This window comes from Saccharomyces paradoxus, chromosome III (assembly GCF_002079055.1).
Source record: "Saccharomyces paradoxus chromosome III, complete sequence".
In the NCBI taxonomy this organism is placed as follows: domain Eukaryota; kingdom Fungi; phylum Ascomycota; class Saccharomycetes; order Saccharomycetales; family Saccharomycetaceae; genus Saccharomyces; species Saccharomyces paradoxus.
The window spans coordinates 270186-292077 of NC_047489.1; the positions used below are offsets into that span (position 1 = coordinate 270186).

A 21892-nucleotide genomic window follows, 5' to 3' on the forward strand; every position below is an offset into this window, starting at 1 on the left:
ACATTATATTTTATCATAGTATATCATATCATTTTACGTTATCCTCTCTATGAGCCTAGGGTGGGTATTTGATCTTTTTCTGAGTTGCCAAATGCTATTTCACGAATTTGCATCATCCAAGGGTCTGTTAGTAGTTCCATTGCAGTAGCCCTCCTAGTGGGATCTTGAACTAAACACCTTTCTAAAAAGGCTCTTCCCGCTGCTGTCATTTCGTCCCGATTGGGTAGTTGAGGTATACAGCCTGCAGCAACGTGGTACATGATGGCCCATTCATTATCCAGATTGGACCAGGGTCGTCTCCCTGTGGCCATTTCCAGCACAACACATCCCAATGCCCATACGTCGTCTGCGCCAAGTTTGCCCTTAACTACAGAGCCTGAAATAGCCTCTGGGGCCATATACATCGGCGTCCCCATCATGTCGTTGATGGAATTTGTTTCGGCTTCAAAATCTTGAATGGCTGCATTCTGCAGGGTTCTAGTACTTGACTCTACAACAGTACGTGCCGTACCAAAATCCACGTATTTTATGACCCCATTGAAATCTAGTAAGATATTTTCCGGTTTAATATCGCGATGAACCACGCCAGATTGGTGCAAATACGCCAGACCTTCTAATAGTTCGAACGTGTATACTTGAGTGACCATTTCATCTTCAATCCTTCCATGGTCCAATAAGCAGGCCAAAGAGCCACCCTCACAGTATTCCATGAAGATGTTAACTTTATCACGATGAACTTCGACACCATAGTACTGAACAATATTAGGATGGTTTAACATTTCTAGTACAGTCATCTCTTCTTTAATCAGGGGAAAAATCTTCTTCATTGTTGTGGTATCATGTATCTTTATTTCCTTAACGGCTAAAATTTCACCGTTCTCCAAATTAATTGCTGAGTATACCTGCCCAAATGTACCACCACCAATGAAGCTTCTTTTTTGCCACCTCATTGAGACATTCGATAGCGAAGATGCTAGTGATAGTAAATATTTGTTTCCTTGATCTGTAGCATCCAATACCTTTCCCATTTGCCTGGGATTCTTCTTCGTAGTCTTTTCCAAACCCTTGATAGCTTCCAGTCTCAGTCTACTGTTTATTTCTAAAGTGGCCTCTTCATCAATATTCTCTTCAATATCAATATTCAACCTTGCCTGTTGTATACCTTTTTCAGCTTCAGTAGCTCGTGCACCCATGACATCGAAATGTGAGATTAGTAAAGACATACATACAGATATTCTTTCCTTCAGTTCCTGAAATTGCTTCTCATCCAATGCCAAAATATTATAACCACTAGTCATTTGCATGGCAAACTCCATTGCTAGAACGCACCATCTAAAAGTTCGCTGATCAGTAGGGTCACAATCTTCAACGAGGAATTTCAGCCAATTCATACTTAATTTAACCATTAGCAGGATAATAACATATTTCCTCTTTGAGCTAAAGACATTATATTTAAGGAAACTTCTTCCAAAATCCCTTCCAAACATAAATATCGAATTTAATAACTCACTCCCCGGACATTGCTTCATAAAGCTACCTAAAATTCCCTTGTAGTTATTCAAAACTGTATAAGCAAGTTTGTAGTATGCTTTATTGATTCTTTGTAAAGAGGATTCGATTGAATTGAGTGAGCAGCGTTTCTCTATGACTGAGACGGAATCACCTACGGTTTGGTTGAACTTGTCGACTTGATAAGTCAGTGCATAATTAGAACCTTGATTGAGTAAAACCAAGGTATTTGGATTACCGATTTTTTTCAAATTGATTTCGTTAGAAGTAAAAATACCGTCATCAGAAAGCTTATATACCGGTCCCTCCCAAACTACTGGCTCTCCAGGAAATAATACAACTAGCACACCCAACGAGCTCAAAGCGAGCTCCAATTCAAGAACTTCACTGTTCTCCTCATCAAGGCGCTGATCATAAGGGGCTGTTGAAGATTTCTCTCTTTTGGACTGATGAACACGCCTATCCAAATCATTTGACGAATTTGCTACTACTCGGTAGTAAGGAATTCCTTTGGGATCCTCCTCCTTTGATACTAGAATGTTTGAACCTGCCTCCTGTGTAGTTACATCATACATATTCAAATTATTACCAATATCAAGTTTGGGGATCAAATCACAGCCAATGGATTTATTTTTCAAAATTCTCAAGATCGTGTCGTTGCCACAACCTAATAATTCAGGAGCAGCCAACAGATAGACACCATCAGACTCCAAATTATCACCGGGATATACTAAAAAATAGCCAGCATCTTTCAATTTTTTCACAAGTCGTAGATTATGGTTAATGTGATAAACAGCAGAATTTTGAAATGCCTTCGTCAGAATATTACTGAACCTGTTTAATTTTCTTTTCATGGCACCCAAATTTTCGAAAATGGAACTTAGCCATTTCTCTGCTTCTGAAGCATCAATAAATGTTGGCGGAGAGTTTTGCTGTTCCGAAAGGTAAAATTGCAATTTATGTACCAACCTCAAGGTCAACTTTAGAAACTCATTTGGAATCACAGCTTCTGCACCGTTAATGTAGTGGCCGATGTTCTTCAATTGTTCCCAATATTTCAAGAGTAAATCAGGTGCTTTAAAGTTTTGTATACTGGAGTCAACTAATTTCAAATTCAGTAGAAAAAATAAATACCGAATGGCTTCTATAACAGTGTTTTCGAACGTCGGGTCAAAATCCACATCAAAGGGCAAGTTAGAGCAATATTGAGTCAATGTATATTTCAGTTGGACAGAAAGTCGAATAAAAGTGTTGAAATCATCGACCATCTGATCGATCATCATCATTGTCGGATTTTTGAGCTTTTGTGCATATGACAATCTAGTCAGAATAACTTCTTTAATCAAGTAACCGGGGAATGTCAATAGGGATTTCAATCTTTCATAAGGATACATCATATTCATTTTTTTCAATGTTTCTCCGTATACTATAAAATGCAGTTTCAGCTTGAACATCCAAGGCGATAACGGATAGAAGATTTTTTTTTGGAATATAGATTCGATGTTCTTCTCCTTCACCAATTGTTCTGCCAGACTCTTCAGTTTATAATTCCATTCTGGTACACCATTGAAATCCTCTTGGAAGTTATCAGGGCTACTTGTCGGTGAGAAACGGTTTATCCAGTCGTCCAATTCTTTCCTCTTCAAAGTTAAGTTCGTTTTAAAATTCAGCCATGAATTCATTACGTCTGTTCTAGCGGTGAATTCTGCAGTTTTAGTAACTGGCTTGTCCCTATGCATTTTATTCAAGTTAGGCCAATACGAGACAACGCTGTGGTACCTGTTCATGAGGTCTTGTAAGATGGCTGCCAGTGCATCTAGGCTTAACGTCTTGCCTTGCGGGATACGAAATTCCATTATCTCTTCAAATAGAGAATCTGAATTGCCTCTTAGATATGTTAGTGACTGTTCCATCTCTTGCCCGGTCTTCCCGTTGAGCCATGCTTTCAATTCGAGCCATATCTCATCTGAGAGCTCCGTATTCAACCCTGGTTTCTTGACTTGGTTAGCAATCCTAGTCTTTTCGCTCTTAACAATATCCCCCTTTAACACTCTGGCCAGCATCGACTGCCATTTAAACCGTTCAATCACAGTTTCGTCTTGAGCTAGTTCTTCACCATCCAACCTCATTTTCCTGCAATAAGACGTAGCGGAAAAAAAGCTGACACCTGAGTCCAAATCTTCGTCAATCCTGTCACCGTTCGGCAGCCGAATAAATTCATCATCACCACCGTCTTCCTCGTAACGGGTAGTGGGCATTATGCCTCTCGTATAATAGTCATCCAAAGCGGTCTTTTTTAGCTTCTTCAGATACAGCGATTCATTGAAAACGTATCGGTTCTTAAAGATCCGCTGGCAGGAACTGTCGTCTATTGTTTCCGAGCTACCGAATGCTTGCAGGTCAGATCGTGATGGTTTGTGGCTAGAATGGCTTGATAGTCTCTTCATGAGCGTGCTTGAGATTGTATGAGAAGATGCCAAAACTCTACCGTCTTCAGCTACTTGGTGTTGCTGCGTATTCGATACATCCATCACTATAATAAACTATACGAAAGTCCCTTTTTATTGCCGCCCTAAGTAAAACAACATTAGCTTTGCGTCCTTCAGTTCTTATCGTACGTTGTTACTGCTATATTTATCCTATTGTTGCTGTCATCGCTTTTTTACATAAGGTACCAAGGCAAGCGAAAAGACCCGTGAAATTTTCAACTCTAGACATAGGGCTATTCTGAAAATAATTAAGGTGTAGGACTGAAAAATGAACAAAATCCGAATAGATGACCTGGGGAAATTAGGTCAATATAGGGCTGGCGCTACAGGGGTTTTCTTAACAAATTTCAATGATAATAGTGGCATCATCATCGTTAAATTCAATGTAGGTATGAACTAGAAGAAAAAGCAATTCGCAGCAAGGCAATATGACTACGACGGTACCCAAGATATTTGCGTTTCACGAGTTCTCAGACGTGGCAGAGGCCGTAGCTGACCATGTAGTCCACGCGCAGGATGGTGCATTGGCTCCAAAGAACGAGAGAAAACATTCTGTAACTAACATCAGCATGAATGCGCTAGATATGACCAGAGAGGCCTCTTGCAAAAGCACAGCATCCGCCGCAGAAATCAAGAGTGGTAGCAGTGGTAGTGGCAGCGGTAACTGTAAGCCCAAAAAGGAGAAACGGTTTAAGATTGCTCTCTCCGGTGGGTCATTGATCCAGGTGCTACACGAAGGTCTGCTTAAGCGAGACGATGTACGGTGGGGGGACTGGGACATCTACTTTGCGGACGAGAGGCTTGTACCCTTTAGTTCGAATGAAAGCAATTATGGATGCGCCAAAAGGAAGATTTTGGACCTGATAGACACGGCGAAGTATGGAACTCCGAAGGTGTACCACATCGACGAGTCACTGATTGGCGATCCGCAAGAATGCGCTGATAACTACGAAAAGGTGCTCATTCGCGGGTTTGCCGGTAGAGATTCCGTCAAACTTCCGATGTTCGACTTATTCCTGCTTGGTTGTGCCCCCGATGGTCATATCGCATCTCTCTTCCCTAACTTCCAGGATAATCTGCGTGAGAAACTTGCATGGGTTGTGCCTGTGGAAAACGCACCTAGTGGGCCTTCGACCAGAATTTCGCTGACTATACCTGTGATCTGCCATTCTCACAGAGTTACTTTCGTTGTCGAAGGTGCCACCAAGGCGCCCATAATCAAGACCATTATGGAAAGACCTGAAAAGGGATTACCTAGCAGTATTGTCAACGAAGGTGCTGCTGGCCGTGTATCGTGGTTTGTTGATGACGACGCCCTCACAGACGTTCTCGTCACCAAAAAGAAGTATAAATTCCACCCAGCTTAGTCTATTTAAATCATACATGCGTACATACATACATGTGTATACATATATACATACATACATACATACATACATATGCGTATGTATGTGTGCAAATGTGCAGATTTCTCTTGTGTATCACAGTTGGTATTCTGATACCAGGTCATGGCCTCGTGATCGATACACAAACCACTGCATGATAAAGATGAAGTTGAATATCAGCGTCACCATTGAGAGTCCTAATTTACCAAAATTTGTCACGAACATATCCAGGCTGAAACCTTGATCGCTAGACAACTGCCAAATCAACTGGAGCAGCGAGGCGATACCGCCGGTGACATCTAGAAATACTCCCTGGATGGGGAAACACTCCATAGACTTTCTTGTCGAGTTATGCGTCACTTGTGGGATGTACTTGATCAGTGACATCGATATTTTGAGTAGGAACAGATTGTTGCAATACACCAGAGTTCTTGAGTTGTGCCAATCGTACCAGTAGTTCGCGTATACAAATTGCACGGTTAGCACTGAAAAAATGACCAGTGATGCCAGCAAAATCCTCAAGTACCATGGATTCATCTTACGGTGACCCTTAACTGGAAATTTCCAGATCCTTGCTCCAGCTACTACCTGGGTCAACAAGACAACATTCATTACGCACCCATGAAGGCAGTACCAGAAATCGAATTGCGTCAACTTGGGCCTGCCCAAATCAGATTCTTCGTCTTTCAATTGCCAGCAGTACAACTGCAAAAAGATAGATGTGACCAAGTAAGAGTAACCTGCTGTGTTTAACATGACAAAATCCATAGATATCGCGCTCGCTGACTTATGGCGCCAATTGGTGATTATCGGTGGATACATCGATATCGACCATGACGTAACATACACAAGACCTAGTAGATCGTCCAACGACACCATTTTGCCTCGCGTTTGCCTTTGCTTGCTCTTAGTTTTTTTTCTCTTGTCAACATGTGGAAACTTACCTTAAAATTTCAAGATTGTCAAAAAATATAAAGGATTTCGCTATTAAAGGGCAATACCACTACTTCACAACGAATCAGCTGTACCAAAAACCAAAGATGGAAGCGGAAAAACAATCTGATATCAAAGGAACCATCGCTTTCGACACACACGGCAATGTTATAGAGGCCACAGGTGTGGGCAGCAAAAGGATCGAGGATATCGGTGACCTATCGAAAGTTGCATTGGATGCAGAGGGTTTTGCTCAAGTTCAGGGAGATTCGTTACTCGTACACTTGTACAAACACGAAGATATCACTTTGGCAGTTTATACAAACGCTCGATAAGCTCTTTTCTTTCCTTTCGACGTAGTTATGTCTGTATACTATTTAAAAACTAAATAACACAATAAACAAATACCAAAATAAAAAAATTCAAATGAAGCCGGATCCTGCCCCTCCAAATCCACTAGATCCAGGACCAAATGGTTCGTCGTACCTGGATCCAGGCATCCATCCTGGTGGCATGTCTTCCCGTCTTTGAGGAGGCCTTCTATTCGGATCAAATATCATACCACCTTGATTACTTGGAGTTCCAAAAGGATCCGGAAGCCCTCGAGACAAATCTGGATGGCTTGTACCAACAGGATATAGATCGCGATCCGCATACCCTCCCGTTGGGTTAGTAAAGCTCGGTTCAGTTACCGTGAGTCCCGGATACGGGTTTAATGGTGCCGGTCCCTGGTTCTGTCTTGTTTGTGCCTGGTACTCATCGTCGAACTTTGGCATATCTTCATTACTTGCAGTTTGTCTTTTAAGTTGTGTCATTACAGGCTTCAGATCTGGCTCTACGGGAAAGGCTTCTCTTTCCAGTGGCCACTTCGGTTCTGTGGGTAATTTGAAGTCGTCGTAACTCACCACGCATGCCATGGTGACCGACGTGCCATGGCGGATAACAACAGTATACTTGTCGTTGTCATCTAGCGTCTGAACCACGGTTAGCTCAAAGAGGGATGATGTTGCACCTTTCTCATTGGAAGAATCTGCAGTGCGAAAACTCACTTGGCAAGATTTGGTTCCCTCTGTGTGGCGTGACACCACATCCGTTTTACCAATGGACTCTAACACTAGTTCTGCTACCAGTTCAACCTTATTCTCAATCATTGTCTGACCCTTCCGTTGCTATGATGGTATTTTAGTTGCTAATACGGGATTTTCTCTTAAAAAAAAAAAAAGGATAATAAACTTATAAAAACTTATATAAAAACATATACAATAAAATGATCTACAAAGGGTAGGGAATAAAAAAAGGGAGAGAAAAAATACATACGTAAATACATTAAAGTTACAGGAAACAGGTTATTTTAGTTCTGAAATTTCACCATCGCGGTACACCAACCCCATAACGTTTAGGAACAAATTCAAATCTTGGTATAGTTTCTCTTTATTATAAATAATCGATTTTAATTCTGCATCTAATTCTTGAGACCTTTGAGGTAATACACTCAGCTCCTTTTCTTTTTTTTGCAAAGTTTCTGCCTCGTTAATAGTGGCAAAGATCTCATCACGTACTTCATCGATAATGATTCTCTGGTGGTTTAATTTCCCACTTAGTGCTAAACTAGCTAGGAACTGCCAAATATACGCTTCATCCATAAACTTGTCATTTTGTAGGTACATGATGTGATCATTATATTCTCTTGGAGGGAAGATCAGCTGAATCTTACTTTCCAATGAAGTAAATAGTTTATCATAAATTTCATTCCATGTGGAGATTTCAGGAGATGAAAGAATATTAGATCTTGATGAATCTTGCTTGATTAATGCGGCACGAGAAATCAAAATAGTTATCAAATTTAGACCAATTTTGGAGGTGGTCAAGAATGAAACGTTGTTATTTTTAATTAACTGCAACAAAAGACCCATAATTTCGATAAAATTGGAGTTATTAGACAAGAACGAAACGATGATTTTTAATATGATCATTTGGAAGAGATCGACTTTCTTCAACTGTGTCAACGTTGGTTTTGGTGTGGTCTTGTAAGAACTCAATATAATGATCTGCAAATGTGATAATTCGTTGAAGATTTTTTGCAGGATCTTCAATTTTTGCTGTTTATCCAAGAAATTGAAAATTCTGGGCATAATCTTGATACCTTTGTCAAATGATAGCATCGAGATGAAGGGGTTTACGTCATATGAACAATCATCGATGTGAAGGGCATCCCACATCGCAGTACTGTCAGTTTGTTGGCCATTCCTCAAATTGGCCTCCAAGTCTAAAATCTCTTCGTAAACTGTTTCAATTAACTCCAAGATGAATTTCTTTCCTCCTGACTTGTTCAAGTTTGTGGCACCATTGCCGTTGTTGAACGCATACGAAGATCTTCTTCTTTGTTTAGAAGCTGCAGCTGCTGCAGAGGAGCCTGCTGAAGAGGACCCCGGAGAGGTCAAATCCACGTTGGTCAAGGAGTCAGTGACGTCTTTCAGTGCATCAGGGTCAGAAGGCTGTTGTCTGGGAATCTGTAGCTGTCTTCTTGGATTCTTGCTGTTTAAAGTAGAAGAAATCTTACCCAGAACAGTGTTTGCTTGCTTATTGTCCTGATTGGAGTTACCAGCAGCTGCTTGTTGATCCTTCAACTTAGAAGGTCTTTCCTTAGCTACGGTAACAGCCTTTTCCACTTGACTTTGCATTCTCTGCAGGGCAATGTCGGTTCTCTTATAGCGACCACCGAGTCTGTGCCCAGAATGTTCCAAATACGCTCTTGCAATCAAGCCCTTGTTGGATTCAGAGGTGATACCGCCTCTTTGAATAATCTTGTAGACTTGAAAGTAGAAATCCTCATTGTAAGGGTCCTCGGTGACAATTTGAGATAACTGATATCTGGTGATGAAGTCCTTATCACGAGGAGTCATTAAACCTGAGTATTTCAAGATTTTTTCCACTTTGGCGTGGCGAATCTGCAAACGTCTTTGCTCTTCAGGCGACAAGTCTCTCTTCGATCTGCGTCCACCTTGCAGAGGCATTTTACCTGTACCCACCACAGGTCCTGGAGAAGGAGCATTGGCCATACCGATGGGCGAAGGTGAAGATTGCACTGGAACTTGTACAGGACCCATGGGCATTTGATTAATATTCACATTGACACCTGGAGGTGGAGGTGGAGGTGCAAATTGTGAGGGACCTGGTTGACCCGACGCAGGCTGCATCGGAAATTGCTGCTGAGGGGGGCCCTGTGGGAGACCCTGTGGATGACCCATGGCGTGGAAGTTCATAAACTGTTGCTGCATTTGACGTTGTTGCCTTTCCAAGTCTTGCATGGATAAGATCGGCTGTGGGGGGCCCATTTGCTGCGGAGCTGGAGCCATCGTGCCTTGAGGTGATGGCGCCATTGCTGGAGGTGGTGCAGTAGACCACAAAGATTCCATTGGCTTCAAGTCCAGAGGCGCTGCTGCGGCGTTTCCATTGCTCCTAGGGCCGCTAATTCCTTCTGCAGTAGCTGCAACATATGATCTAGCAGTAGTACCGACACTGTTGCCACCAATTGCGTTGCTGCTGCCAGTGCTGTGAGGATTTCCAAAATCAAAGTCCGTACCAACCTGAACATTATCACCAAACGTTTCGTCGTTCAAATAGTCGTTCTCCTCGAGTTCGTGCTCACCGTAGCCCCTGTAACTCTCTTCGAAATCCAGAGGACCATCCCGCCCATTACTGTTATTTTCTAACCCAAAGAAAGACATTGTTGATGCTTCTTGCTGCTGTTTCTTTCCTGGTACAACCTTGCCTGTCTTCAAGGTTAACATGTTCTTTTCATTCACCATGTTTCTTTCTTTAAAAAGAGGAAGAGGAAAAAAAAAATTTCGTGTAATGCGAGAACAGCAAATAAGGAAGTGATAACAATAGTGTCAGTAACAGTTTGAAACCGGACAGCTGAGTATCAGAAGAGGGGAAATTGATGCGGTTGGGGAGTGCTTATGCGTATTGCAAACCGTCGCAGAATGTTGGGCTGAAGTTGGACTTGTTACGGGGTCTTCCAGGGTACGTGGGCCATGCCACGAGTAGAATCAACCGGTTGGAGAACCAGGACAGTTACTCGATTAAAATGATGCGATCATGGCCTAATGCATATGGAAGTGCCCTGAACTGCTCTGTGTTCGATGGCCATGGGGAAAAAGGTGCGCAGTTGTCACAGTTGCTAGCAGACAAACTGTGTAGTAGCCTGGATTTCCCTGAATCCTTGTGGACCAAGCAGGACTTGAAGGGGTTGGTACAGGAGTATGCAAGAAGGTTTCCCGAGGGAAATTACTGGAAGCATAAGCTGACCACGTTTGACAAATTCTATGACAAGTTCATAAGGAGCTGCAACTCGAAACAGGAACTGCTGCTGATGAAGGAGGGCAACACCGCCATCCTTGGACAAAACGGTGGCAGGATGATTTTTGATAACATGGGGAATATTATTGACAAGATTGCACTGCTCACTGAGCTAGACCGGCTGCGATTGTTCTACGGGTTTGCCAGGTTCGATCTCGACCAATGCTGCGGCTTGGGCACCGCAGCCGGGTCTACATCGTCGTCCATATTTCTATATCCCTATGACGATCCGAATGCACCCACAGATGAGGGAAAGGACGATGACTCGTGGATTATATCGCATTCCGGTTTGCTCAAACTCATTGTCACCCAGGTGGGCGACTCTAAGATCATCCTATGCGATCAAGACGGAATTGCACACGCACTGACAACAACTCATCACACCAATTCCAGTAGGGAACGGCGTCGTTTGAATCTGGACCCTTCTCGCTTAGACCCAGACGCCTTTGGAGAGACAAGATTCTTGAACAATTTCGCCAACACAAGATCTTTTGGTGATGTGGCTGGGAAACCGTATGGTATATCTAGTGAACCGGACATTTTTTCGTTCCTGATCGGAAATACTCTGCGCTTGCCACGATCTGAACGGTCTAAGCTTCCCTTCAATGGTGACGAATGCTTCCTGGCGCTCGTCACCGACGGCATCACCAATAAGCTTGCAGACCAAGAGGTTGTTGACCTCATCACCTCCACGGTGAATTCCTGGGGGCTGAAAAAGGCAACTCCACAGTTTGTAGCAGACGAAACAATCAAATTTATTCAGGCCATCGCCTCAAAGCACTCAGACAACGCCACTTGTGTGGTGGTTAGGCTATCCAATTGGGGCAATTGGCCCAATGTCGACAGAACTGGTCTCCAGAGAGAAACCAAACTAATGAATGCCCAATCTAACGAAACAAAGTTGAACTAGACACCCTTGAGTGGGAAGAAGTTCTAGATAATCATATCCTTAATCCTTTTTTCTTCTTTTTTTTAGTACGTATACATATATAGTACTCTTTTTATATTCTTTATAGCGCATTTTAAACACCTTTCTGAAAAAATGCTGAGAACTTGATGCTAATCGAAAGATTGAAAAAGGTCCATAGAGGCAAGCCAATAACGCGATGAATAACGGTTCTGGTCGATATTTGCTAACTCCTCCAGATGATCTTCATCCCTACGTGCCAAGTTCGAAACGGCAGGAGCAAGTATACCCTGATTTCAAGCCTTGGGAGCACACTGCAGCGGAAGATCAAATCCTGGTAAACTTTGTAGCCAAGGGATTTTATCATACACCAATGGTAAATTTCGAGTCCATATCTGCGAGATCATCCGTCCATGAATCATTGGTCACCCAATCTAACCTTCTTTCTCAGCAATTCGACAAAATCATCAAGATTAGAGAAGACCACATTAATAAGATCCCCTCAAATTCCACTACAACGTTACACGGGCCTGGCTTTCAGCTACCTAATAGAATCACCCTTACTGATCATAGAAAGGAAACGTGGTTGCATGAATTGAGTTCTTCCCACGCTTCGCTCGTCAAGATTGGTAAATTTATACCTCACGGTTTGAAAAGAAGACAAGTCATCGAGCAGTGCTATTTAAAATTTATACCCTTGAAAAGGGCCATTTGGTTGATTAAATGCTGTTATTTTATCGAATGGAAATCGAATCACAAGAAGAAGAGGTCAAATTCTGCTGGAGTGGACGATGCCATTTCTATGCATTTGTTAAAGGACTGGACGGACACATTCGTGTACATCCTGGAAAAGCTCATCTTTGATATGACAAATCATTATAACGATTCCCAACAACTACGTGTGTGGAAGAGACAGATCTCTTATTTTTTAAAGCTTTTGGGAAACTGCTACTCATTGAAACTGATCAATAAGGAAATTTTTCATCATTGGCTTGTGGAGTTTATAAACAAAATGGAAAATTTCGAATTTTTGCCGTTGTCTTTACATATTCTAATGATTTTCTGGAACGACATCTGTCAAATTGACACGAATTCTCCTGCTGCTGCTACAACAACATCGAATCAAAAAGAGCCTTTCTTTTTGGTAACGAAAATCACGGATATGCTACTGCACAAATATTATATTGTTTCCAGCAGTAAATCAATGATCAACGACGAAAACTACATCATTAATGATATAAAGAAAAACAACAAGATAAAGTTGAATATCCTGAAGATTTTATCCAGTTTGATTTTAAAAATTTTTCAAGAGCAATCTTTAGAAGTGTTTATATTTCCAACGTCTAACTGGGAAATTTATAAACCCTTACTTTTTGAGATAGTGTCAAATGCTGACACCACTCCAAATTCTGATATGAAGAAAAAATTGGAGTTAATCAGTTACAGAAACGAGTCGTTGAAGAATAACTCTTCTATACGAAACATCACAATGTCTGCCAGCAATGCAAATGACTTTCAACTAACCATAGTAACCTGCAAGCAGTTCCCAAAACTATCATGCATTCAATTGAACTGCATAGATACCCAGTTCACCAGGCTACTGGACGATAACCCTACGGAATTCGATTGGCCCACTTACATTGACCAAAATCCCCTTACAATGCACAAAATTATCCAATTGATTCTCTGGTCCATACATCCATCAAGACAATTTGATCATTATGAATCCAATCAGCTGGTGGCGAAATTACTACTATTACGAATAAATTCAACAGATGAGGATTTGCATGAATTTCAGATAGAAGATGCCATTTGGTCATTGGTTTTCCAACTAGCCAAAAATTTTTCGGCTCAAAAGAGGGTAGTATCATATATGATGCCTTCATTGTATCGTTTGCTTAATATACTAATTACTTATGGTATAATTAAGGTCCCTACATATATCAGAAAACTAATCAGTTCCGGTTTGCTTTATCTCCAAGATTCCAATGATAAGTTCGTGCATGTCCAGCTGTTAATTAACTTGAAAATTTCACCTTTAATGAAAAGTCAATACAATATGGTTTTAAGAAACGTTATGGAGTATGACGTTAAGTTTTATGAAGTTTTTAATTTCGACCAACTCGTGGAAATCACAGAACAAATCAAAACGCGAATACTCTCCAACGACATGATCGATTTACAACTATTGAAGACTCCCTTGAGCATTAAAATTATGGTTGCAGAATGGTACTTATCACACTTATGTTCTGGTATCTTATCTAGTGTCAATCGTACAGTATTGCTAAAAATATTCAAGATTTTTTGTATCGATTTGGAAGTTTTCCACCATTTTTTCAAATGGATCGAATTTATTGTTTATCATCAACTGCTAAGTGATATAGAATCTCTGGAGGCATTAATGGACATCTTGCTATGCTATCAAAAATTGTTCTCACAGTTCATTAATGACCACATACTTTTCACGAAGACTTTCATATTCATTTACAAAAAAGTTCTGAGAGAAAAAGACGTATCTGCTTATAATGTGACTTCATTCATGCCATTCTGGAAATTTTTTATGAAGAACTTCCCCTTTGTTTTAAAGGTGGATAACGATTTGAGGATTGAGTTACAGTCTGTTTACAATGACGAGAAATTGAAAACCGAGAAATTGAAAAATGATAAATCAGAAGTATTGAAGGTGTATTCTATGATAAATAATTCAAGCCATACTGTCGGACAGTCTTGGAATTTTCCCGAAGTGTTCCAAATAAATATCAGGTTTTTACTACACAACTCTGAGATTAGTGATGCCACCACAAGCAAGCTGTTCCAGAAGGCACGAAACAACGTCATGCTTTTGATTGCTACTAATTTGAAGGAGTATAACAAATTCATGTCAATTTTCTTGAAAAGGAAAGATTTTACTAATGAAAATTTAATTCAATTGATTTCTCTAAAACTTTTAACTTTTGAAGTGACTCAGAATGTATTGGGGCTCGAGTATACTATTCAATTATTACCAATGAATTTGAAAAATAATGATAATTCTTATGGCCTGTTTTTGAAATATCACAAAGAGCAATTTATAAAGTCAAATTTTGAAAAAATTTTACTGACATGTTATGAATTGGATAAAAAAAATCGTGGCAACAAATGTGAAACCAACTATTACGAGATTCTATTAAAAATTTTGATAACCTATGGGTCATCTCCCAAATTACTTGCAACATCTACAAAAATTATAATATTATTATTGAATGATAGCGTTGAAAACTCATCTAATGTTTTAGAGGATATTTTGTACTATTCAACCTGTCCATCGGCAACGGATCTTAACGATATACCCCTGGGTAGTGGACAACCTGGCAATGGCAGTGTTGTTGCCAATAATGATAACAGTGACGATGATGATCATACAGTTGATGAAATAGATCAAGTAGAATATTACAGTATGATGGATTTTGCCAATCTTTGGATTTTCCAAGCGTTTACCTGTTTTTGCATCGAAAAAATCACAAAGAATAATGAGCCAGCAATAGTGATAGAAGAATTGAAAAATTTCATCTTCCAAATTATCGAAATAACTAATTCTAATGATTTATGTTCACAAATATTTGACCGACTGAAGGATATGCAGATTATTGAAATGATAACTCAAATCGTGGAGAAAGATTTCTGCACTACTTGTTTGCAAATCAACAACCAAAAGATGGAAGATAATTATATCGTTGTGGTAATCGAAATTATAACATCATTATCCAAAAGATTTCAAAGAGAAACTTCTGGTATGATAGTTATTTCCACGGAAAACTACCATTTACTAATAAAGATTATAGGACAATTAAGCGATCTGAACGAAGGAAATTTATCCAAGAAAGAAATTCAAATTGACGCCCTCTTGAAAATTTTCACTTTCCACCAGGATTCTATTTTCCAACGCATCATCGCTGATTTGACAACTGATAAAACCGCAAGCCCATTCATTGATAGCATGTGCAAATTGTTTGATAAAATATCATTCAATTTGAGATTGAAGTTATTCCTGTACGAAATTTTGTCTTCATTGAAGTCGTTCGCCATCTATTCATCCACAATTGATACCCCAGCATTCCACACGAGCGGCAAGATTGAACTGCCGAAGAAATTGCTCAACTTGCCACCATTCCAAGTGTCCTCTTTTGTCAAAGATACGAAACTTCATGGTGGCGACTATGGGGAAGAAGAAGGCGAAGAAGATGCAGAGCAAGAGGAATCGTTTAGTTTAGAGTTAGGCATTGGCGTAGTTGAAATGACACACGAAGACGAACAGAAATGGCTGATTTATGACAAGAAAGATCATAAATATGTCTGTACATTTTCCATGGAGCCGTACCACTTCATCTCCAACTATAATACCAAGTATACGGATGACGTGGCTACTGGCAGTACAGATACAGCAGCATTCAACGATTCCTGTGTAAACCTGAGTCTTTTCGATGCTCGATTCGAGAGAAAGAATCCACACTGAACTAGCAAGCATACAAAATGAATAAAATATAAATTCACCTAATAGCAGTCATTATATACTAACTTTTAATACCCAGCTATTATTCTATGAATTATCGTACCAAATGATATGTTTGCCACTGAGTATAAAACCGGGGCTATATGAGCGATGGCAATAAAGAAGAATAAAGTAAAACGGCTATCCGCTTACAAGGTTAGTACCAGAGTATATCAGCCTACTTAAACTGGAATGATTACCCCAAAGGCAACGTATGATTCGGTAGCCAAGTTCCAAAAAACGGACCTGCATCAAGATCTAGATTACATCGTTCTGCAACAACGGAGAACACAGCTAGAGACGCTCATCATTGAAAGAGAATCTTTCGTCAAGAATCTGTGTTCTCTTTTCCACAAAATTCAAAAGACCAAGAATTACCAAGAATTTGTAGATGTATTGGCGGAGAATAGGGATTTACTGCGAAAAGTTTTCACTGTGGAGAACGGATTTCAAAAACAACGATGGATTACTGACGACGACATTCCTCAGATAGACTGGAACAAGTTTGCTCTAGATATCAACGCTTATATAGCGGAAAACGATCAATTGTTGGCTTTGTATGAAGATGGCTTATTATGATCAATTAGCGGCTATGGACATTTTTAAACTTATATATACATATATGTATATGTGTATTGCGTAAATACACGATGAAAAACAACGCTATAGGTATAGTGACAATGATGATGACCTAAAATATTACCTTTGAGGTACGGTTTGAGTGCGTGTGCATGTTTCACTATTTTTTCATTCTAAACATGGATTATGCACCTGCAGATTTTGTTACGTAGTGTTCTACAATGGGAAAAATCGTCGCGATGTGATATAAAACGAGGAAGCCCCCTACTAAACAAAATAGGTTTATTTACTAAATAGAGGCACCAAAGCTGTTATGTTGTACTATAGGCCTGCGATGAGGATGGCGGTGAGACCGCTACAAAGTGTAAGATTCCAGTCCTCATATACTAGTATTACTAAATTGACGAATCTAACAGAATTCAAGAATCTCATCAAACAAAATGACAAACTAGTCATTGATTTTTATGCCACTTGGTGCGGTCCTTGTAAGATGATGCAACCACACTTGACGAAATTAATTCAAGCTTATCCAGAAGTAAGATTTGTCAAATGCGACGTGGATGAGTCACCAGATATTGCCAAAGAGTGTGAAGTGACGGCTATGCCAACTTTTGTTCTTGGCAAGGATGGTCAACTCATCGGCAAGATCATTGGAGCTAACCCTGGTGCTTTGGAGAAGGGAATCAAGGATCTGTAAACTTTTATATTCATAAACACATGTAGTTTTTTTTTCGGTTTTAAATATGAGAAAGGAAAAAGATAGTAAATATATATATATAAAAAAAGGAAAGTAAGCTTATACAATATACAAATAAATTCATATCAAAGAATTATGAACTGTAATTTTTGGAAACACAGGAAAAGGAGGGGAGAGGATGAATGGTGGAGAAAGCAACTGTTTGTTTTAAAGCGTACCTGGATCATAACATAACAAAAAAGTAGATAAAAAAAATAATGGAGAGAAAGATATAATGACAATGAATTGAAGAATAGTTTAGTTAGTTACATTTGTAAAGTGTTCCTTTATTTGTGTTCTGTTCTTAATTTGGCGCTATTTTTTTATACTTCCAAATTCTTGCTTTACAATCACCGCTACCAGTAGCAAAAACATTATATTCTGGACCCAGCGGGGACCCATTTGCCACAGCCACAGATATAACTGAATTTCTATGACCTTGCAACATCAATAACGGATTGCCGGATTTCTTATCCCAGAACAGGACGCCACGATCTTTGGAACCGGACAAGATGTACTCATCATTTTGTGTGGTGGCCACTGACAATACAAAGTCTTTATGCCCGATATAGGTAACTTCACAGGTGCCGGAATTTGGCGTCTTCGAATCACTCTTGTTGTTGGCATTCTGTAAATTCCACAGCTTAACAGATCTATCTAATGAACCGGATACAACGCTTTGTCCATCTCTAGTGAAGACAACGCTATAAACAGAGTCCTTGTGACCCGTACCGGATTCGTTCTCTGAATCTAGCCTTTCCACTAAGAACCCAGTCTCAGAATCCCAAACTCTCACAGCGCGATCTAAGGAACCAGCAGCAATGTATTTACCATCACCTGGTGACACAGCAACTGTGGTAACACCATCTTCAATGGATAAAGTCAATGAACATTGACCTGTACGTAAGTCCCAAATACGAACGGTACGGTCACCAGAACCGGAGACTAGTTTGTCACCTGAAGGGAAGTAGTCCAACGAATAAATGTCTTGTTCGTGACCTTGAAGGATCATCACAATTTTTCTGTTTTCAATATCCCAAATTCTAATCAATCTGTCTTCAGCACCAGTTGCCAGGAACTTCCCATCTGGGGAAAAACACACTGAACGGATATACAAGTCGGATGATGGGGAAGACGAAGTGTTTAGGTTTTCCACGTCTTTGGCCAATTCTGCTGCCGTAGTCATCGCCGTGGTGGTGATTGTGGTGGTGGTAGTGGTTGTCATTGTATTATTATCCGTGGACGTGGTGGTGTTATTTTCGGTGACGGAATTTCGATGATTGTTGGCAGCAGAATCGTCAGATAAACGAGCCACCAAAGAACCATCCGAGACGCGATACACTTGAGTAGTTTTGTTACAGCCTGTGGCTAAGTATTCACCATCATTACTGAACTTCACGCAGCAAACAACTGAGGTATGATCCAAGGATTTATGTAGTTCAACGTCAATGTCTCTTGGTAGTGCCGGGTTGTATAGGATATAATAATCATTAGTTTGCTTCTTTAGGGCATCGGGAACAGACTGAGAGTCTAGGTCCAAAAGGAAAGGTGGGATAGGTTTAGAGTGGTTTGCTCTTTGATTGTAAGGAACCAAGTAGTGATCCTGGTGCAAACTAGCGGGGCCGGCTTCTTCCTCCTTTGGTTTGATTTCAGGTTCAGTTGCGGTAGTAGTGATAGCCGTGGTGGCGGATCCGGCGTCATTCATCTTCGAAATATTATTGTTTTCCGGTTCAGTTTCCTTCAACGTAGATTCAGGTGCTTTGACAGAGGGTAAAGTAGTGGTCTCTTTAGAAGTAGGTGATCCGTTGATGGCAGAGTTGCTCAATGGCGCCACGGAAACCTGAGGAGGTGGCTGCTGCTGTTGAAGTTGCTGTTGGTGCAGTTGCTGTTGTGGTAGTTGTTGTTGGGCATTTGCGGACACTACGGGCAAAGTGGTGGTAGGCAATTGTGAGCCGACCAGATTAGGACGGCTAGCTTGTACTGGGAAGGCCGATGGCGAACCAGTAGTTGTGTTTGCTGCTGGAGTAGCGGTTGCCGAACCAGTAGCCGGTGGTTGTTGCGCAACTGGAACAGATGCAGAGGCAGCAGCTAGCTGTTGCTGTTGCTGTTGTAAGTGCTGCTGAACCTGTTGCTGCTGTTGCTGCTGTTGTTGTTGCTGGACGGTCAAAGATGCGATTTGATGATCTCTTTGCTCCAATCCTAGTTTCAAGTGCTTGATCTCCTCTTCATACGCGTCCTTCATTTTCCTGTGGGTTAGTTCCAGTTCGTAGACGGTGTTTCTTATTTGTTGCATCTCAGCCAGCTGTTGGTTCATTTTGAAATCGTAATCCTTTTGGTTTTGCAAACGGTAGGTATTTGCCTCCTGTGAGACTTGGACAAACTCCTGCCTGATAGCATCGAGAAGCTCATTCAGTTTATTCTGCGTATTCGAAACGCTGGCAGTCATATTGGTTTGGTTTGAAAGCTGTTTTCTTTTCTTCCCCTGCTTATCAAAAAAGACAAAAAAGACAATAGAAAAAAGAGTAGTAGTGTGCGAAAGGTAACTTGGCGTGAAAGAAAATTAAACAATTGCAGAAGGACAGGTAGAGGGGCACGTATTCAGCCAGTTGTTCTTGTTTCGCTGATGTTTATCAATTGGGGGTAGATGGGGGAATTTCTCTCTATTTGTTTACGTATATACTTGTTATTTTGTTTTGTTGTTTGCTGCTTTGACGGGAGTGCTTTTTAATTTTTTCGCAGTTTTTCAGTGTTTTTTGAAAAGTACGAAAAATTAATGTACGTTTGAAACGATAATTAAAGAGGGCTTTGCATTCAAAATAGTTAGGTCAAAAGAATAGAAAACATTACTACCGACAAGACTATGCTAAAAAAAATAGGGTATATTAGGGCTTTATTGTTTTATTTATTTGTTTATATCTTTCACGTACATACAATAATGTTTGCTATATAGTATTTGTTAAGCAATTAAAGGTGACAGCGCATGAGTTTATAGTTGAAGGAATCACAACAGATAATGGGTCAGGTTTGCGGCCTGCTAAAGCTTGGTAAAACTAGATATTAGTGCCGCAAATTCTTTACCATATGTAGTGTAAAATAACACTCCTTCAGTCAGGTTGGCGTCAAGAGTGAAGGAAGGCGGCCACATTATTGGTGTTCGCCCTCTTTTATTTACCCCCCCTCCTCTTCTTTCGTACTATTATTTCATTTTTACTTTGTTTATACTTCAGCATCTTGTATTTGTTTACATTGAAAAATCACTAAAAAAAGGCTACATTGAAATCAAAACAGTGAAGAAGCAAACAGACAAACAAACAAGTAGGCAGATAAAGAAAAGAAAAACCAAAAAAAAGGTAGCTCAACGTGTACACAATGGACCCATTAACTGTATACAAAAACTCAGTGAAGCAGCAGATCGATTCCGCAGACTTGCTAGTGGCAAATTTGGTAAATGAGAATTTCATACTGTCGGAGAAACTGGATACAAAATCAAGCGAGATTAAACAGCTGCAGAAGCAGATAGACTCGCTCAACGCACAAGTCAAGGACCTGAAGACACAGGCTTCCAAACAGGGGGAAGACTCAGGGGTCATAAAGGACCTTTACGAGTACCTCTGTAACGTACGTGTGCATAAAAGCTATGAAGATGACTCTGGGCTGTGGTTCGACATCTCGCAGGGCACCCACTCAGGGAGCTCTTCCGACGATTATTCGATAATGGACTATAAACTCGGGTTTGTCAAGGGCCAGGCGCAAGTCACAGAAGTCATCTATGCGCCCGTGCTAAAACAGCGATCCACCGAGGAACTATACTCGCTACAGTCCAAACTGCCGGAATACCTCTTCGAAACGTTGAGTTTCCCCCTTTCGTCGCTAAACCAATTCTATAACAAGATTGCTAAAAGCCTCAATAAGAAAAGAGAGAAAAAAGAAGAAACCGAGTGAGGTGCTACATAATGTCTATATATCTATACATAAAATCCGATTATTCGTTTGCATATCTGATTTGGCCCTCAGAATCCACAACCAGGTTTTTCAAAAAGATCTTTTTTGCATCTTTATCCTTGATAGTTTTCAAAATTTTGTACAATGACTTGCCCTTTTGAAGCTCGATACCGTTGGAGGTCTTTTCTACTTTCTCCACTTTCTTGACTACAGGCTTCTGCACTTTCTTGGCAGGAGCCGCCGGCTGCTGCTGCTGCTTCTGCTTCTGCTTCTTGTTGCCCTTATACAATGCTTTCTGATACTTCTCATCCTCGCTGATGCAAGAAGTGTGATTCTTGTAACTCACGCCATCTTCAAATGTCTTGGAGCAATCTATGCACGTGTAATACGCATCTGGACATCTATAGTAATGCTTTTCTGTATTCTTCTTGGGCACTGTATCATTACACACCTCACAGTTGAACGTAACCATCTTGTAGCAACAACTATTCCTTGACTGGGTCGTTTGCTGTTAATGTATAA

The 21892-nt window shown here is 40.5% G+C and overlaps 13 protein-coding genes across 13 annotated transcripts; 7 read left to right on the top strand and 6 right to left on the bottom strand.

Moving 5' to 3' along the window:
• Window positions 1-47: 47 nt before the first annotated feature.
• SSK22 (mitogen-activated protein kinase kinase kinase SSK22) lies at window positions 48-4040 on the bottom strand (the record flags this gene model as incomplete). The annotated part of the gene is made up of 1 exon (XM_033909115.1): window positions 48-4040. One exon carries the CDS (start codon window positions 4038-4040, stop codon window positions 48-50), a length of 3993 nt encoding a protein of 1330 aa, XP_033765006.1.
• Window positions 4041-4426: 386 nt separating this feature from the next.
• SOL2 (Sol2p) lies at window positions 4427-5365 on the top strand (the record flags this gene model as incomplete). The annotated part of the gene is made up of 1 exon (XM_033909116.1): window positions 4427-5365. One exon carries the CDS (start codon window positions 4427-4429, stop codon window positions 5363-5365), a length of 939 nt encoding a protein of 312 aa, XP_033765007.1.
• A 114-nt stretch (window positions 5366-5479) lies between these two features.
• ERS1 (cystinosin-like protein ERS1) lies at window positions 5480-6262 on the bottom strand (the record flags this gene model as incomplete). The annotated part of the gene is made up of 1 exon (XM_033909117.1): window positions 5480-6262. The coding sequence occupies one exon, from the start codon at window positions 6260-6262 to the stop codon at window positions 5480-5482; it is 783 nt and encodes a 260-aa protein (XP_033765008.1).
• Window positions 6263-6423: 161 nt separating this feature from the next.
• On the top strand, window positions 6424-6651 carry EGO2 (Ego2p; the record flags this gene model as incomplete). The annotated part of the gene is made up of 1 exon (XM_033909118.1): window positions 6424-6651. One exon carries the CDS (start codon window positions 6424-6426, stop codon window positions 6649-6651), a length of 228 nt encoding a protein of 75 aa, XP_033765009.1.
• An 87-nt stretch (window positions 6652-6738) lies between these two features.
• On the bottom strand, window positions 6739-7467 carry FUB1 (Fub1p; the record flags this gene model as incomplete). Its single annotated transcript, XM_033909119.1, has 1 exon — window positions 6739-7467. One exon carries the CDS (start codon window positions 7465-7467, stop codon window positions 6739-6741), a length of 729 nt encoding a protein of 242 aa, XP_033765010.1.
• Window positions 7468-7662: 195 nt separating this feature from the next.
• On the bottom strand, window positions 7663-10125 carry PAT1 (deadenylation-dependent mRNA-decapping factor PAT1; the record flags this gene model as incomplete). The annotated part of the gene is made up of 1 exon (XM_033909120.1): window positions 7663-10125. The coding sequence occupies one exon, from the start codon at window positions 10123-10125 to the stop codon at window positions 7663-7665; it is 2463 nt and encodes an 820-aa protein (XP_033765011.1).
• Window positions 10126-10259: 134 nt separating this feature from the next.
• On the top strand, window positions 10260-11588 carry PTC6 (type 2C protein phosphatase PTC6; the record flags this gene model as incomplete). Its single annotated transcript, XM_033909121.1, has 1 exon — window positions 10260-11588. One exon carries the CDS (start codon window positions 10260-10262, stop codon window positions 11586-11588), a length of 1329 nt encoding a protein of 442 aa, XP_033765012.1.
• Window positions 11589-11784: 196 nt separating this feature from the next.
• On the top strand, window positions 11785-16077 carry SRB8 (Srb8p; the record flags this gene model as incomplete). Its single annotated transcript, XM_033909122.1, has 1 exon — window positions 11785-16077. The coding sequence occupies one exon, from the start codon at window positions 11785-11787 to the stop codon at window positions 16075-16077; it is 4293 nt and encodes a 1430-aa protein (XP_033765013.1).
• Window positions 16078-16305: 228 nt separating this feature from the next.
• AHC2 (Ahc2p) lies at window positions 16306-16692 on the top strand (the record flags this gene model as incomplete). Its single annotated transcript, XM_033909123.1, has 1 exon — window positions 16306-16692. One exon carries the CDS (start codon window positions 16306-16308, stop codon window positions 16690-16692), a length of 387 nt encoding a protein of 128 aa, XP_033765014.1.
• A 313-nt stretch (window positions 16693-17005) lies between these two features.
• TRX3 (Trx3p) lies at window positions 17006-17389 on the top strand (the record flags this gene model as incomplete). Its single annotated transcript, XM_033909124.1, has 1 exon — window positions 17006-17389. The coding sequence occupies one exon, from the start codon at window positions 17006-17008 to the stop codon at window positions 17387-17389; it is 384 nt and encodes a 127-aa protein (XP_033765015.1).
• A 343-nt stretch (window positions 17390-17732) lies between these two features.
• On the bottom strand, window positions 17733-19874 carry TUP1 (chromatin-silencing transcriptional regulator TUP1; the record flags this gene model as incomplete). Its single annotated transcript, XM_033909125.1, has 1 exon — window positions 17733-19874. The coding sequence occupies one exon, from the start codon at window positions 19872-19874 to the stop codon at window positions 17733-17735; it is 2142 nt and encodes a 713-aa protein (XP_033765016.1).
• A 923-nt stretch (window positions 19875-20797) lies between these two features.
• On the top strand, window positions 20798-21370 carry CSM1 (Csm1p; the record flags this gene model as incomplete). Its single annotated transcript, XM_033909126.1, has 1 exon — window positions 20798-21370. One exon carries the CDS (start codon window positions 20798-20800, stop codon window positions 21368-21370), a length of 573 nt encoding a protein of 190 aa, XP_033765017.1.
• A 40-nt stretch (window positions 21371-21410) lies between these two features.
• On the bottom strand, window positions 21411-21842 carry SPAR_C01310 (uncharacterized protein; the record flags this gene model as incomplete). The annotated part of the gene is made up of 1 exon (XM_033909127.1): window positions 21411-21842. The coding sequence occupies one exon, from the start codon at window positions 21840-21842 to the stop codon at window positions 21411-21413; it is 432 nt and encodes a 143-aa protein (XP_033765018.1).
• Window positions 21843-21892: the final 50 nt, after the last annotated feature.